Consider the following 18448-nt stretch of genomic DNA (forward strand, 5'->3'; position numbering starts at 1 on the left):
AGCCATGATCAATGCATTGTAAACCATGGGAGACTAGGCACCACAGGAACTGCCATCCATGGAAGCCTCAATTAGCAGTATCCCCGTGACCTCTGACTAGGCCAGAAGGAGCACTATTTAAGCATGGAGAGAGTTCCAGGAAGTTGTCTCTTCTACTAGGTGAATCACTGGTTGACTGTTATGACAGACCTTACTCCAGACCTGTCCTTCTCCCTTTCCTGACTCCAGCTTTAACCCTCGGTTCTGGTTCCTGACTTTTGACCCTGGCTCCACACACTGGGCATAGGTTCCTATGTCCTGGCCCTAATAAGTGCCAGGTTATACTCCATTAATTGCGCTGCCACTTCCCCTTTTTAAAAAATGCAGATTACCTTTGAAATCGGAAGTAGAGGTCAGCTGTGCTCTAATTATAAAGAAAAACAACTGGGAAGTTATTATATTTGATGCCATCTTATTCTTTGCCTAGACCAATCAGACCAGGAATTGGTGTAAGACAGAAGACTTTTGAAGAATTTGTTGAAGAACAACTTAAAGTAGATTCTCAAATAACGGAAAACCACCAGCAGGTAATGTGTTATTGGCCGTATTGATGAAACTGTTGAGCTTGTTTCTGCAAGTCCCTATGGGCTTAAGTGGTACATGGGCCTTGTTCTGGCTCTTTGCACCTGTTAATAATGCTAGAGAGGCCTAGACTAGCTTCCATAAATTAAAGCTGTCCCCCCAGAAATGCACTGTGAAATGCTGTTTGCCCATGATATTGCTGACATTTTGTGGACTGTTTAGTATTCACAGTATCCTACTCATCTAGGTACTACATGGCCTATATTCTAGTCTTCTCCAGTTAATTTAAACTAAATTAGATCTCAGGATGACTCTGTTATTCCATTTGTCACCATTCCCTATCCTAAAACTGGTGGTGGTTGATAATCATGTCCCTCTGTTTTTTTTGTCTTTTCTAATGTGAATTTAGTGCTTCATTCTGCCCAGTGCTGAGCATGCTGGTCCCAATGCTGCAAATTAAGCACATGAGTAATCCCATGTGCTTAATCAGTGAGATTTTTCACATGCTTAAAGATCAGCATGTGCTTAAGTGCTTTGCTGAACTGGGGCCAGAGTGCTCAGCACCTTGAGCAGCATCAAACCCTTAATCCTGGTGAGATATTCTGATTTGGCTGCCCTGAAGACAGGTCTTCAAATAATTCACAGAACAGTTATATCTTGGACATTAACACTCCAGACTTCTCACATGCTTTATTGACGTTGTACTCCAAACCTGATCTGGATGAGCTATGTGGGAATGGGGATGAGAAGACATATCATTTTCTAAGGCTCGTTAAGTGCTTTCTGCTGAGACTGACAGCAAGGGTTCAATATGGACGGAGCCAGATTTTCAGCAGCGCTCAGCACACTGGATGAGTGTCACAACGGGAGTCACTGGGTGCTGAGCACTCTTGAAAATCTGGCCCTTAGTGTCAAATGTAGCAGTGGCTTTTGTCCACTTGAAATTGGGGTGACAGAGACCTGCATTTTATCTTCAGTTCTGTCTACCAGCTCTGCCACCTTGCTATAATTACTGACCTGGAAGACATACAATTCAGTATCAAACATTTGGAAACCCAGAGCAATAGATTCTTGTTTCCTCTTTGTCTACCAACAAAGTAACACGCAACTCAAACTGATACATTATCTTCCTTTCTATATGATATTACACAAAACAGTCATACTTGCCTTAGCTGCAGACAAACTTATCTCATCCTTAGGGGCTGTTCTTCTTTTTTCCAGTATCATATTTAGTAACACCAGAGATAACACAGAAGGAAATAAGTTGTTGCGTGTCATTTAGTACTCACATTTGTATAAGGGATAGCTAGTATATAGGTCCTACTGAATAAAATGGGAAATAGTAGTAGAAGTTAGGGCCAAAATTTTCCAATTTGGGTGCCTAAAATTAGGCACTTAATTCCATATATAGGCACCTAAATTAGTGGCTGGATTTTCAGAATCGCTGAAAAATCCAAAGTCAGTCAGAAGCCCAGGGCCTCAGCAACTGAAATCAGACTACTCATATAGGTGCCTCATTATGGATTTAAGTGCTTTAACTTTAGGCATTCAAGGTTGAAACTGTTGGCCTGGCATAATATGATTAATAAGTGTGAACATCAGAAAAATTGTTACAGAAAATACATAGATCTAAGGAGCTGAATCAGACCCCTTTCTTTTAGCTCCAAACACACAGGCCTCTACCACTTGAGCCAAAGGAGAAGCCTCATAGCTGCTGCCGGTAGTTCTCATATCCTCTCTGGGGGCTAGTTATGATTCATTTGCACAGTCACTCAAAGCCATTACTGTAGACTAGGCTTCTGGTGGCCCAGTTAGGTTTCTTATTGAATCCTTTGCTTGTATTATCATGTGTGAACCTTTGCACTGGGTGGAGCCACGTGCTTTCTGAATAATAGAGCACTTAGGGCCATACCCTGTCTAGAACCACATGACAGCTCACACTCATAGCAATGACGTGAATAAGACTTCCCTGAAGGCACCAACGATGCCTAAAAATAAAAATTCTTTGCTTTTACATTTGCAGTGTAGTTGTAGCCATGTCAGTCCCAGGGTATTAGAGAGGCAAGGTGGGTAAGCTAATATCTTTTATTGGACCAACTTGTATTGATGAGACTACACGGAGCTCTTCTTCAGGAGCTCTTCTTCAGGTAGCTCGAAAACTTGTCTCTCTCACCAACAGAAGTTGGTCCAGTTAAGGCTATTACCTCACTCACCTTGTTTCTCTAGTTTTTGTGTGGTAGTTTCCACCCCCAGATAACTTTTTAAATATTAATTGGTCCATATAGTACTCTTGTGAGTTAAATGTGTTACAAATTGAGACAATCAGATAGAGAAGGTAAGTGGCTGCCCAAGGTCACTGCGGGAATCAATATCACAGCGAGAACGCAGACCTATCTGGCTCTTAGTCCAAGACTCAGTCCAATGGACCTCACTCCTCTCTCTCTCTCTTTCTCTCTCGGAGGGCAAAGCACAGATAAAGGAGGACGAATTCCTCCCTCCTCTGAGCTGGAGGTGGGTATGAGTGACCTTTGAACCCAGGCCATAGCTACCGGTACGGTGTATGGGCCCTAGTAGCAACTGTACAGCATCCTTTTCCCTTTGAACACACACAGTTTTGTGGTCCAGTGGATCAGTGCAGTCTGAAGATCTATTGTCCGTGCTACCATTCTGCTGTCTACCCACAAACAACCCTAGCCTTGCTTCCACAGCACACGGGGATGTGGAGGCTTCTGCTTTCTGCTTCTTGCTTCCCATCATAACGTATTGTTTCTGTCAAGCTTTGGGTCTTCTGTGGCACGGAGGCTGTATGGCCTTTTTAGAGCTTAAAGGACATGTTTTGGGTTTGAAAGTTTTTATGGTGTCGTGTAGTTCTTGTTCAATTCAGATATCTGAACAATAATAGGGTACACATGCACATTAGAATAGCTGTGACATGAGGTTAACAGAAAGAGTAAACTATCTGAGTTTAGTGATAAGCATAATACAGAATCTAGAAGGTTCATATAAATCTCTCACAGGTTAGTTAAGCATTAGAAGAGCTGGGCAGGAAATGGTTTTCCTGTCCCATGACAGTTTTCAAGATTACATTTTTCCCCAATCTGAATCAGGACAGAAAAGTTGGACTCTCAAAAATGTTTATGAATTGAAAATCAAAAAAAACCCACCAAATTCTATTTGGGTCAATCAAAACCTGTCATTTTGATTTTGGCCATTTTTATTTTATTTTATTTTACTCTAATTAGCATAAATTTCTGTGCAAAAATTATTTTGAACCAGAAAACAAGAAATATTTTATTTTGAAAATATCAACATCTTTCTTTTAAACAAAAATTCTTTGAATTGAAAAATGCAATGAATCCAATCAATTCCTGTGAAAAGTTTTGGTTTCAACAAATTGGCATTTCTTCAACAACAAAAAAATCTCCCTCGTTCCCCCCCTCAAAATTCCTGACCCGCTCTAATCAGAAGGCTCCTTAGCATGGTAACTATGCAAACTGTCAAGTGCTGACCTATTGTTTACAGCTAGGTTTTCCAGTTCAAATAAATACTTTTAAAACTCAAGTAAAGAAAAAACCTGAAACCACTTGCTGGGAATTCATCCCTGGGTGTGTGAGATTTCAGAAAAAGGTCAACTTTAATATTATTCAAGGAAAATTATCTTTATAAACAGATTATTAAAACAACTATTTTCTCTTCTTAAATATTATCCATTAATTTATCTATTAGTAAGCACTGCAGAACTGACGAAATAATCACCACAAACGAGAATGTTGTACTCTATATCACTAAACCAGAGTAGAATGTATAACATTTGGAAACTTCAAGGTGATACAGTATCCAGCAATCAATACAGGTACTACTATAAAAATACAAGTAATGTAAGAAAACTTTTTTAAAAAAAGATTATGTGGATTTACAGAACTCAAACTACTTAATACCATAAAACTTTTCACTACTTTGTGTAGTGCTGTCTATGTGTCATAAAAGCAAAGGTGTTTACTTTAATAAACTTCACTGGCCTGAAATTTAAATAAAGGAGAGTTCTAACTCCTCTCAGAATTTTTGGGAGGCTTTTGCCAGATCACATCAGTACAATAGCAAGCATCCGTGGTTCACTTTAATCTGAAATTCTGGGAAATCTTAGTATTTCTTTCTACATGGAAATGTAATTATAAAATGAAGTGGTGAATTATTTGCTATGTAATGCACCATTATATTCATTACATTTATCTATCATTCTGCCTTCTGTGACATCCTTTATTTGTTTCCTCTCTTTCAATTCTCTGTATGTTGACAGGGATTTTCAAAAGTTCCAAAATTACTTAGGAACACAAGTCCTGTTGACTTTCAGTAGGACCTGTGCTCGTAAGTGATTTAGGCACTTTTGAAAAGTCCACCCATTATCTCTCTGTGTTTCCCCAGAGCATAGTAATTCAAGATGTGCTTTAAAAGTAAATCCACCAGTTTTAAAAAAATACAGCACAAAATCCTGTTTAAGGTCCTCTTCCCCCCAGTGCAAAAGGGCCATCACTTGACTTAAGCACCACCAGAGATCTCAAAATAGGGTTTTAGTGGGACTTAAGTGATACAGAAAGGCCTGGTCCTGCCCATCTGTACAGGGATGAATGTTGCCCTAACAGAACATGGACTAAATCAGCAGGACTGCTTTTGTGAATAATCTGAGCAGGTTTTGGATTTAAGCACAGACTCAAAATGTGTTTCAGTGCAGTTGTTAAACTATGAGAAACAGTGAGAATCATTTGCTTGCCAGAATCTGAGTTTATTGGCAACCTCTGACATCATCACTAAACTCTTTCGCGCAGTGATTGTCGGTTAGAGTCTGTTTTCAGTTATACTGCTGGCAGTTTGTTAATTTGTTCATATACCTGAGTTTAGAAAAAGAGGCCATGATTTTGTGCTAGCTTTGATGTCATCATCTGTTGTGGAGAGCATAGAACCATGAAGTCAGATATTTGCAAGTTAATTTATATATTTGTCTGTAATTTTTATTAAAAAGAAAAAAGAAATGCAGGGCCTTAGCCACAAAGTGGTCATTGAATGACTTTTAAACATTTTTTATACCTTTCATCTGAGATATTGAAACTATTTCTTTGTTATGAAAGCAGAAATAGGAAAACACATTGATCACAGGGAAATAAAAATTCTAAGATAGCTGAGCATAAGGACTGAATTAACAGGGTTACAAAGAATATCTGGGCATTTCAGAAGTGAGTTTTAACCTGTGTTAACCAAACACTCTGGAAGGGTTTTTTAGACTTTCTAAAAAAACGCTTAACTAAAATAACACTGTTTGAACATTATCTCATTATAATATTCCTCCCTGTGAGAATTTATTTTGTGCTGTGTGACTTGAGTAGTATAAATGCTGGAAAACTAGCATTGTGTGTGTTTAAAAAGTTTTGATATAAAGGAAGATAGAAAAATGTGGCATACAACAAAGAAACTGTTTTTATTATTATGGCTTCCGCCTAATGGGATCTGATTTCTCTCTCCATTTTTGAAGAAAGTCTCATAATTTGAACATAATTTTTGGTATTTGCAGAACTTCTGTGAGGCTAAAGCGACCCCTCGGGAATCTTTCCTGAAACGTGGAGAAGGCATTGCAAGGCTTGAAAAAAATAAAGAGAACCTTGCAAAAGAACAAGCCAAACATCCCAGAAGAGTTAGTTTTTGCCAGAATATCTTCTCTTTCCCTCACCAACAGGATGCAGGAAAATTACAGCTGGGGAAACATTTAAATCGTTTACATCAACGGTCCAGCAGCCCCACGGTGTTGGCCTCTAATGAGAAGAATACAAATTGCACTATCTCCATGAGTGAAATAAAGGCTCAGGTTGACAGTAAGACAAGAGATCCTGAGCAATGCCCAGAAGAAAGACGAGAAGGAGGTGGTGGAGAAGAGTGTGCAAAGGAGGATCCTGCTGTACCACTGCAAATGAACTGGGCTGAACTCCTGCAGCAGTGTCAGGAACAAATTACTGAAATGAAGCTACAAATAGGTGAGAAAAATAAAGCTCAAAGTACTGATTCTCTAGGACATTCAGACAGAGCAGACAGAAGTTCCATGGAGTCTACAGTTCAAAAGGACCTAGATATTGTGGATCAGCGTGTGAAGGGCAATCTAACTCAGAAAGCAGAAAAACCCTTGGAAATCCTCCAAGAAGGTTCCAAGCTTCAGAATTTAGAAGGAAGCCAAACCAAGCAGATGGATTGGAGCACAGGCCTCAAATTCACATCAGGTATGAAAGGAATTAGCAGTTGCCACAATGAAGATTACACCGTGAGCAAAAGCCAAGAGAGCCAAAGAGGAACCACCACTGGGTTTAAGATGGTTAATGACAGAATAATGAAAGTTACTCACAAATCAACTCAAGGCATGGACAAGAAAAAGAACATCACATCTGTCAGCCACCAGCAAGAGTGGCAAAGCAACAGAAGTGCTGCCTACAGGTGGAAAGCTCAACCCTTGTCCAGTGGGTCAGGCTGCACATCCACTGACAGTGAGGATGACCCCAAATCTTACTGTACTCGGTCTCCCACAATGCACGTGCCTCAGAAAGTAGGTCACACAGACAAAAATTTGGATCTCTCTGATGCTGATTATGCTACTGATGAGCTCAGTGGGGCAGAAGATCTGGCCCTGAAAAAGCACACTAAGCCACCTCCAAAGAAACTGAGTGCTCAAGAGATAAAAGCCAAACAGGATCTCTCCCTCAGCACAAGCAGCAGTGACTCTGGTAACAGGGTTGCCAGGCTGAGAGGAAACAAGGCTTGCTCTTCTCTTCGAAAGTCTCCCTTTCGGCCCCCGAGATCTGCAAGAGGTGGAAGGGAGCCTGAGCCAAGGAGTGAGAGAAATGTTGAGGATGGTAAAAATGTAGAGCTGCAGTCGTCACCATCAACATGTGATCTGGTGGCCAGCCTGTTCCCAGCATTCAAAAGTAAAGAAACCCTTGCAGAAGAGAGGGCACAAAGAAAATCGGTTCTGGGTACACTAGGTAAGGGCTAAGCAAAACTTCTTTCCCCATGTCAGTAGAAGTTGAATTTTTCTTGGTTTATAATGATTCTACACCAGTGGTGCAAGTAGAATTCATTTCTTATCAGTACACTGCACTCATGGGAGGGACATAAAGGGGAGGCACCAGCTAAAGGGGAGGCACATGACCCCCCCATGACTCCTCCCTGCCCCACCCCTTGCATCACTGTTCTGCACATGCTTCATTAGTGCATGCACCATCCCATGCCATGCCAACCACCATGCGAACATTCCTCAGCCCAGACCTAGAAAAACCAAGCTCCCTCTAGGGCTGAGGGGATAGTTCAGTCTATATGCCCATTCCAGTCTTGGTCTTTTTGCAGAGACTGCCAACAAGGACATCCATCAGTGCCACTTGTAACTGGTTTCGTGACAAGAGCAACTGTGCACTAGGAACTGAACTGGGCCCACCCACTACTAATTGTATATAATTTAATTCTGTTTTGGTGTGAATGTGTAGGTGTGGTTGCTTAGCCCTCATAATGCTTCACATCTTCACAGCACTTTACAAATTGTTAATTTTATCCTCACTGCACTTAGAGTTGGCACCCAAGTTGACTTGCTGCCATTTTAGGGATGGAGAAACTGAGAGAGAGTTTAAGTGATGTGTACAAGGCCAGAATGTGAGCTGGTTTGAGATCTGGGATTAAAACTGAGGGGGTCAAATTCATCCCTGGTGAATTGTCTGTGAAGTTATGGCCTGCTATATCCTAGTTCCCAGCCATGTGCTCAGATGCCAGCATCACATCTCTCATTTTGTAATTAATTCATATTGCTACTAAGCACAGACAAACGTGCTTGGCCCTGTGCAAGACACAGACATTAAGACAGCCTCTGCCCTGAAGAATTTACAGTATAGGAGACATTCAGCCCACAAGAAAAAGCAGGATGCATTGGAAGAACCAGAGAGGAGAGTTACCTTACAAACTTGATTTAATCTTATATTTTATTTGATCCTCTTACTTTTCTTCTTAATGTGGGGAGAGTCTTGCAGATGAAGCGGGTTTTCAGGAGGGATTTTTCTATTTCCATTTGAACAATAAGGACAATGCTTGGAACTCCAGTGGCAGAAAAAGAGCCTGCCTTGTGGTTTCTGGTTCATTGGACCCTTGGAAGCCCAGGGCTGCAATTCCTAAAATTATAAAAATACCACATGCCCATGCAATTTAGTTAGTTATTTTCTGGGGTTGAGTGGATGTCAACTATCTATTGATTTGTTACTGTGCTTCTGCCATGTTCAGTCTCCTTTCCCCTCTGGGTCGGTTTGATGTCCAGGTGAAAGTTCTGAATTAGAAAATTTTTGGTGCAGCACATTGTACTTAACAGGGGTGAATTCCAATTGGATTTACAGTAACCAAGAGCCTGATCCTGCAAATACTGTCACAATCTGGTCCAGTCCCACTCTCTGGATTGACTCTAGTCTGTAGTGATGGGATCCAATTACACTCCTGGGATCTGGATACAAGTAGTGGATAGTCACTGTTCCTAGTTGAGGCACATTGCCAGTTGCGGATCCGTGTCTGACCCTCTTCTTGGGCAGTGGGACCTCACAGTCTGATTGCCTGGACCCAGGAACCAGTGCCTGAGCCCCTTCTTGCCCATACACATCCCTCTCCTTGGTTCTATTCTTGGCTGTGGGAGCTCTGGTTTTTCTAGTTACACACTTTGAGGACAACATGGCAGGAAAGTAAGGAAACACAGGCTTAGTGAAGGAATTTCTTATACAAGGAATGTCTGGGCAGAGAGTCGTTCAATGTCAGTGATCCTGCTGGTAGAGAAGCTACAATAATAAATAATAATAATTGTTCCACTGGAGTAGAGCCATTCAGTGTTGATGGCCCTTGATTGCTCTGTCACACCTCCTCAGACACAGACTCTTCACAAGCTGTCAAGTTCTGCCACAAAATGGATGCTCAAAGCCACTTCAAAAGTTACATTCAAAATGGAGGCTGAAATACAGTGTGGCATTAACAAAAACCAAAATGGAATTTATACCTTGGCCCAAACATAGCCCCCAATCAATCACACTTACTGCCAGGTGTAGTGCTTGATTTGCTCTAGTAAGCATTATGCTGTATAGCAGGGGTTCTCAAGTTGGGGGTCGGGACCCCTCAGGGGGTTGTGAGGTTATTACATGGGGGGTCATGAGCTGTCAATCTCCACCGCAAACTCTGCTGTGCCTCCAGCGTTTATAATGGTGTCAGATATATGAAAAAGTGTTTTTAATTTATAGGGGGGGTGGAGGTTGCACTTAGAGGCTTGCTATGTGAAAGGGGTCACCAGTAAAAAAGTTTGAGAGCCACTGCTGTATAGTGAATAGTGTCAGGATTGGGTCCCAAGATGTTACAGTCAGAGAACTTTACATTTTCCTGGTCTATGCAATTCTACTGTAGTTAAATACATGCACTATTTTACTGAATACACAGTAAGTTATATGTAGTAACGTGATTATCTTCATAGAAGCAGTTCAGAGAAGGCTTACTGACAAGTTAGAGGAACTGGAAAAGGAGATTGGTGTATATCGTGGAGAAACCCCTCTTCTAGCGATGATGAAAGAAGAACAAGAGAAAGCAAGGCATTTTCTTAGGTAAGTAAACCATCCCGTGGTATGCAGAACAAATCTAGCTGACCATGCACTATGGCCAATATTTTCAGCCTTGGATTCCTAAAGCTAGGTTGCTAAATCCTGCATAAGTGTCCTCAGGGTCGGTGCAACCATTTAGGCAGACTAGGCAGTTGCCTAGGGCGCCGAGATTTGAGGGCACCAAAAAGCGCCCTCAAATTTTTTTTAAATGGTTGAGCAGCTGTTGCTGCTGGGACAGAGAAGGAGTCTGAGCTGCCGCAGTCATACCTGCACGACCGCCCGCAGGCACCACTTATCACTGTTTGGAATGTTCAGTGTCCCCCTTAGAAACGCTAACAAGCTTATTCAGCGAAGTTTTGATGTACTTGATGCATGCTATTAGATCGTCAATTAGGCATCAACGAGATAATTTAAGAGTAAATGTCTTTTTGTTTGAAGTACCACTGAACACTAATCTGTCCATTGCCCCCTCCCTCCTCTGTTACTGCTTGAAGCAGAATCCTGGGTAACAGTAATGGGGATGCTGGATAAACCTTTTAAAATATTTCGCCTTTATAATGCCACATTTTTAATACAATTTTAAAATTAGATCCCATAATTTCAAGGCATCGATTTTCCCGTTTAGACAATTAAATTGCAATTGTTGGCATGAACATCATTTTAAAGCTGGGTTTTGAAAATCTAATTTAACTTCAAAAATTAATGACCAAAAGATAGGCACATGAAGTAAGGTAAAAGTAATTAACCGAGGGTCTAGCATTCACTCCCAACACCGCAAAAGAGCTGAGGGATTTCCAAAGAACTCTGACACCACTACAGTGTATCATTCAAACGTGAGAACATAGTTACTACAGATAATAAATAATAAGTTACCTGGGTTGGAAATAGATCTTTGTGGAAGGGAAAGCAGGAAACTTGTCTTTTTGATTACAGAATTATTTTGCTTCTGGATCCATTAAAATCATAACCGATTTTTTGGGGGAGGGAATGTGGGGAAGAAACTCTTTTCTCTACTAGTTTTGTTTATAGGCAGCTGAAAAGAAAAGTTAACTGGCTTTGCACAGAACTGAAACCTAAAGGTCTCTCCTCCCTCCTTCTCTACTCTGACCCCTCTGGGCTATTCCAAGTTAATTGTCATCTAATTGCCCAGGAAAGAAAGAGATAGTGGCAGCAATTAGGCATAGCCCCCATCAGTTCAGGAGTCATTAACACAGTACTAAGATATGCTGCATGCTTTCCGTGCACCCAGGCCTAATGATGGACTGGGGGCAAGAGAAGCAGGGCTGAGCCCCTAGGGAGTGAGCCGCAGAGAGCCAGTGCCCAGGAGGCTGAGAGGGCAAGGGGCTGCAGGGGCGTCCCCACTGCTATTTAAAATGCAGATCCCGCAGCGGTACCTCTCCATGGGACAGAACCGGTTCCTCACAGAAGCTTCTGTCCAACAGCTCTTCCTTCTGCAGCTGCTGTTTGTGCTCCAGCTCCATCCATGGCAGCTGAACCCCCTGTCCTGACTGCAGCCAACCCCTCATCCCCTGCCCTGCCTCCAGTCAGCCCCACACCCCTTGCCCTGCCCACAGCCAGCCTCACACCCCCTGCCCTGTCTCTAGCCAGCCCCACACCCCTGTATCCAGCCAGCCCCTCACCCCCTGCCCTCAGCCAGCCCCGCACCCCCTGCCCTGCCCGCAGCCAGCCCCTGCTGCACCCCCTGCCCTGCCTGCAGCCAGCCCCACACCTCCTGCCCTGCCCACAGCCAGCCCCACACCTCCTGTCTCCAGCCACCCCACACCCCCTGCCCTGCCCACAGCCAGCCCCTCACTCCCTGCCCTGCATGCAGCCAGCCCCTGCTGCACTCCTTGCCCTGTCCATAGCCAGCCCCACACCACCTGTCTCCATCCAGCCCCTGCTGCAGCCCCTGCCCTGCCTTCAGCCAGCCCCACACCCCCTGCCCTGCACGCAGCCAGTCCTGCACCCCCTGTCTCCAGCCAACCCCACACCCCATCTCCAACCATCTTCGCATCCCCTGCCCTGCCCAGAGCCAGCCAGCCCCACACCCTGTCAGGTTATTCAATTATTCTTATTAAATATGTAGGCTAAATAATGAAATTAATAAATTTTCAAGCCGAATGTGTATTATTCTAATGAACAATGCCACATTATGCAATATTCATTTTTGAAAGCTTATAATAAGCAATGCTCTGGGGGGAGGGGTGGGGGCAGAGGGCGCAAGGTGGAAGTTTCGCCTAGGGCGCAAAATATCCTTTCACCGGCCCTGAGTGTCCTCATTTCAGTGAAAGCTGTGGGTGCTCTGAAAAGCAGGCCATTTACGTGGATGTCTAAATATGGATGTAGCTGACTAACTAGGGGCACACAGATTTGAAAACTGTGGCCAGATGACTAGTTTTAGGGCTTGATCTTGTCAAATGCTGAATGATCTGTACAAGTTGCTGAGCATCCTCAAGTCACAGTGAAGTCACTGTGAGCTGGGGGCACTCCCATTTCAGAAGATCAGGCCCAACCTGGTTATCATCCTATGTCACATTTAGATTTACTCACCTTTATATAGCGGTATCTATCCAAACCATGCAAAGGATGTATTTGGGACTACAGATGTGCCAAGCTTGAAGTTTCAAAAGAGCCGATTTGTAAATAATCTAAGTGCAACAAAGCAGCTGTAAAATTGCTTAGCTGTAAAATGTTTGTTTGCATAATTCAAACAATTTTCTCCTCGACTGAGATCAAGCAGGAACATTTTCAGTCCAAAAAGTAATATTTTGAGGAAAATGATGATTGAAAACAGGGGTTTGGAATAGAGGGCGCCATCTCAGCTGTAGGTACCCTGTAGCCTGTAGTAAAATCGTGGCATGGTTAAATTCAAAACCAGTGTGATTTTTTAAAAAACATGTTTGAAAGCTGTTGCAAACTTCTTTTTTTGGTATTACTGTGTTCTTTCTATTTCTTACTCAGTATGAGAATATTTCTTTTCTTATGTCAAGTAAGAGTAATTTCTTGATCTAGATTTTTTTTTGCATTCATTTAAAAAACATTGAATATATGTTGCAAACTGAATGCGCCCCCAAACCAAGCCAAAAGTTTACACTTTTATATATTCATTCCCATTGATTTCAAGGAGTTTAGGATCAGGTCCTTTCAGCATTACAGTGTGCTATATTTTTCCTTAGCTATCCTTTCCCAAAATACTTTGCATTTTATTATGAATTTCTTCATTAAAGATCCTTTTCTGGGTATGATCCCACAAGCTCTCCAATGGGCTTCAATAGGAGTTCCATGTGTGAGAGCTTATGGGTTTGGGCTGTTTATGTTTAACATCTAAAAAAGCAGTAAAAGAAAGTAAGCTGCAGTTTTTCCAAAGTTATGTACTGGTGTTGCCTTCAGCTGCTAAGTGATGTTTCTCATGCAGAGTTAATGCAATACTTTCCTAGACAGCACTGTACTCTTTTCCTGTAGATAGATGGTGCCCTCTGGTGGGTTTGTTTTACTGAGTATAGTGCTTTGGCATCTAATAATAGTGTTGGCCCTAAAAAGAGTGTTGTTGACAGCGTTTTGATGGAGTTAGTTGTGGTTGCCTCTACCATTTTCACAAAGATGTTTATCCACAAATCCGCAAATGGCATGCTGTGTAGTGTAGAGCTTTTCATTTCCTCTTTCCAGTTTGTGAGCCAGATCCTCAGCAGGGGTAAACTTGCTTAGCTCCATTGATGTCAGTGACCGCACAGTGATTTACACCAGCTCAGGATCTGGCTCTGTACTTTTTAAACTAATGAGCACGTCAGGAGCCTTGGTTGGTAACCACAGTGATAGAGCTCTTCAGTTATTCCGTGTTGACTTTTTTGCCTGGTCGACGCAATAAGAGCCCTTTGAGGGAGTCAGCTGGCATGCCTGGACCTGTCCAGGCTCCTATCCATTCTCTGGTTTTCAAACACATTTTTTTCCTTAGGCCTCTGCAGGCATGAGAAGTGCAGACTGGAGGGTGAAAATTCTCTGAGTTTAGAATTTGGCATATGCACGGTGCCTAACAGAGACTGAGGTGGAGATGAGAGCTAGTAGACTGAGACTCCACCCAGACAGAACTGAGATAATTGCTGTTGGCTGTGGAAAGCTTTAAGGAGATTTGGCGAAGATTATTTCTGGGGAGTTTGCCTGCCATTTGTGACATATAACCTGCTGTTCTTGTTGGATCTACAGCAGCTTCTGGATGTCCAGGTAGCAACAGCAATCATGGGTGCTTTTTCCCTCCGTTTAGCTAGAAGGTTTTCTCTTGGCTGTGGATTTTACTTCCATCACCAGGGTCTTTGTAAGTTTGCAACTGAGTCGTTGCAATGTGCTTTACATTGGGGCTACAGCTGAAAACCTTATGAGAACTTCAGTTTGCATGAAACATGGAGGTCTGCTTTGTAGGCAGTGTTTTCTGCAGGAAATACTTTACACCTGTGATGTGCACTGGCTGCCAATTCACTTCCATGTGCATTTCAAGGCTTTGGTTTTAATCAATTGTATAAGGCCCCTAGAAGGTTGGGGTCAACCCTAACTGAAACACTTCTGGTCTCTTTGGGTGATTCTGCCCGAGATTAAATCAGTTGAGGTGCTGGAACTGATTGCTCACTGGTCTAGCTATGAAAGTAGGGCATTTGCCATGAAAGACCCTCCACTTTAGAAATTGCTTCCTGCTATGGCCCAACTTTGTTGACTTTCTTGGTAACACTTCTGTTCTCACAAGGGGCACGGAGAAGATTGGCATAAGCAGGGGTGTTGTATTTATTACTCCTACTAGATGCTGGAGTGAGGAGTTAATTGGTTACTGGGGAGATGTATTACTTTTAATGTTCATGAACCCAGAATACCGTAAGGGCTCATTTTTTTAAAAAAAGTGCGAATGAATTAAATCCAAATAAATAAACTGTAAAGGTCATTCCTGGAGTGGCACCTTCCTTCGGGCAGGAGGAGGAGGGGACCTGTGCGTCTCTTAATGTCAGTGTTAGTTTCCATTTCGTACATTAGAGAACCTCTGCAGTGACAGGCCCAGTTAGTGAGGTAAATGCTCTTAACCACCTCACTGCCGCCTCATGTGCCTGCCTCTGAGGCTAACAAATGATATAATAATATATTCAAAAAATGGGGTGAGCATTTTGGCCAAACACTGATTTCAGTTCATACAAATATGCTACATTCTGGGCTCTATTAAGGACTTACAGCCTGGAGCTCCCGTGCATAAAAACATGCACTGCTCCAGTGCTGGCATCTAGAGGCTTTAGGATTGGAATGGCAAAATGTCTCCTAGGTGTTAAGATTGTACATTGAGCACTTGGACTTGCCATACCTCTAGCAAACATTCCCAACAGCTCCCTCCGCTAACTGGTACGTAAGGTCTATGGCCATTCTCACTCTGGGGAAGCTAGGGCCTCTGGAAGCTCAGTCTCCAACCTTGCACCCTGATGGGTATGTGTGGGGAAGGAGCCGCCTGTGCTCTCTCTCTCTTCAAGCACAACCGCTATGGGCTGTGATCAATGGTGTGCCATCTAGGTATGCAATGCATACAATGCATGCATTGCATGCCCCAGAATTAAAAAAAACATGGTCCAACTAGTGGCCCATGGGCCAGATCTGGCCTGTAGGATGATTCTGTCTGGTGTCCTCTGCACAGTGTGACCTCACAGTCACCATGGGCATAGTCATGCTGCATGCAGGACGCCATTTTGTGCAACGTCACTAAAAGGTTGGACTGCCTAAGGCATCCAAGTTTAGAATTGAATCATTGCATGCCTTACTAAAAATGTCCCGGCCTGACAATGGCTACCATAATTTATCCCTTCATGGCTTAAGAAAATGTGTTTGAAAGCCTGTAAAATTCATGGCTATAGAGCTGGCTGGAAAGAAAATCCCAATGGGAATTGCCTTCCATTTGCTCAAAAGGACAAATTCTACCTTCAAACATGCACCTGTGACTCTCAGTGATTACAGACCTGATTTTTTCAGAGCTGCTGAGTACCTATAGCTCCCCTTGACTTCAATGTCTGCTGTGAATGCCCTTGACCTCTGAAAATCAAGCCCTAAATCTGGGAATCCTGGATACTCATCCAAAGACAGGATTCAACCTACATTCTTTACATCAGCTTCATAATCCCCAATTTACCTTTTGAACAGAACACAAATGGACCAGTTTGAGACCAGCAAGGCTCAAGAACTTAATTGCTTAGAAGAATATAAGAGAGACTGCATTCACACACCGAAGAAAGAAAAGGTTGAATTTAAGAAGTATGCAACAGCAGCTAGAGTCACTAGGGAGGACGTGAAATCAGAAGAAATACAAGTAAGTAGTGTATAAAGACAGGGAAAAAGAAAATGTGGTTTTTAAAGATCAGTTTGTAGTCCATCCTAGAATGGATATGAGAATTGCTCCTCAAGTGATGGAGAATCCACCATTTTTTGAGATAACTTATTCCAATGGTGAATTGCCCTCGCTGTTAAAAATCTACAATTTATTTCCAGTCTGAATGTGTCTTGCTTCTGTTTCCAGCCACTGGATAGCATTATGCCTTTTTCTGCTAGATTTATAAATCACTTCCCTGTGTAAGTATTTGTAGACCATAGTCAATTCACCTCTTGGATATACTAACTGATATTAGAGGGGTTGCTGTGTTAGTCTGGATCTGTAAAAAGCAACAAAGAGTCCTGTGTCACCTTATAGACTAACAGACGTATTGGAGCGTAAGCTTTCGAAAGCTTATTCTCCAATACGTCTGTTAGTCTATAAGGTACCACCGGACTCTTTGTTGCTTTTAACTAGACTGAGTCAAGTCTCTCTCAATAAAACATGATTTCCAGACCTCAAATCATTCTTGTGGATCTTTTATGAATCCTTTTCAGTTTTTCAATATCCTCTTTGAAATGTGGACTCCAGAACTGATACATCATTTCAGTAATGGTCTCATCAATCCCATACACAGAGATAATACCAACTGCCTATTCCTACTTGATATTCCCCTGCTTATATATCAAAGAATCACATTTGTCCTTTTAGCTACAGCACTGCACTGCACTGAGATCTAATGTTTAATTGGTTATCTAAGGCCAAGTCCTTTTCTTTGCCAGTGCATTCCAGGATACAGTCCATTATCTTGGCACTATGACCTACATTCTTTGTTCCTAAATGTATGACTTTGCATTTGGCTCAGTTAAAATACACGTTGTTCAAATGAGCTCAGCTTGCTAAGATCATTTTCTCTAACTGGCCTGTTCCTATCATTATTTACAGTGCCACCAATTGTCATGTCATCTGTACATTTTACCAGCAATGCTTTTATAAAATTATTGAATAGCACTGGGCCAAGAACAAATCCCAGTAGGACTCCACTACAAACACCTCACTGGATGATGATTCCCCATTTACAATTGCTTTTTGAGATCTATCAATTAATCAGTTTTTAATCCATTTAATAGGGGCTACATTGATTTTATATAGTGCTAAATTTTTAATTACAAAGTCATGCAGGATCAAGAGACACTAGATAATCATAATGGTCCCTTCTGACCTTAAAGTCTATGAGACACAAGGTGGGTGAGGTAATACCTTTTATTGGACCAACTTTTCAAGATTGTCCAACTTCTCTATAAAAGATATTACCTCACCCATGTTGTCTTGCCGCTATCCTGGGACCAACATGGCCACAACAACACTGCGTGCAGGATTAAGTCAGATGTCTTACATTAATAACATAGCAGGTGCACAGCATCATTCATCCTTGCAAGTTTGGGGACCCCCGCTGTCTTTGCCTGCTCATCACTTTTCACCTTCTACTCTTAACAAGAAACAATACACACCTGCCCTTCTGCAAGCTCAAGCCTGTTAATGTACATCAAATGCCCCAGTGCCATAATGGTGGGTAGATAAATATAGAAATAAATAGCTTTCTTGTGTCCACCTCAGTTTGGAGGTATGTCCCACATTTGTCAGATTAAGAGGTAAATCACAATTCCACTACCCTACAGTGCGCTATTCATGGTGAAGTTGCAGAAGAAGAAAGAATTATGTGCTTGAAGGAAGAAAGGAGGGAGAGGATGAAGAGATGGGAGAGGGAGAATGGGAAAACTGCAGCTTTTCCTCACTGCCTTTGCTAGTGTTAGGGGTTGGGATTTGCAGGGGTTTCTTCCAGAGAGTCAAGGATTTAAAAGATACAGTTCAATTTGTCTGGAAATACACGAAGAATGAATGCAGAACCACTTAGTGCAAGAAAAAA

At 42.3% G+C, this 18448-nt stretch overlaps 1 protein-coding gene across 4 annotated transcripts in view; it reads left to right on the plus strand.

Moving 5' to 3' along the window:
- TCP10L2 (t-complex 10 like 2) overlaps positions 1 to 18448 on the plus strand; it is a 61168-nt gene that overhangs the window by 21417 nt on the left and 21303 nt on the right. For 3 of the 4 annotated variants that reach the window (XR_003999660.1, XM_030556746.1, XM_030556745.1), the window contains 4 exons: positions 467 to 566; positions 6125 to 7577; positions 10076 to 10202; positions 16356 to 16521. Coding sequence is in view for 3 of the 4 variants with exons in the window: in XM_030556746.1 (XP_030412606.1) it covers positions 467 to 566; positions 6125 to 7577; positions 10076 to 10202; positions 16356 to 16521 (1846 nt within the window). In the remaining variant the exon portion in view is untranslated. The remainder of the gene's footprint in view (positions 1 to 466; positions 567 to 6124; positions 7578 to 10075; positions 10203 to 16355; positions 16522 to 18448) is intronic. The other variant, XM_030556744.1, reaches the window with a different exon arrangement.

The sequence above is a fragment of the Gopherus evgoodei genome, chromosome 3 (assembly GCF_007399415.2).
Source record: "Gopherus evgoodei ecotype Sinaloan lineage chromosome 3, rGopEvg1_v1.p, whole genome shotgun sequence".
Taxonomy (NCBI): domain Eukaryota; kingdom Metazoa; phylum Chordata; order Testudines; family Testudinidae; genus Gopherus; species Gopherus evgoodei.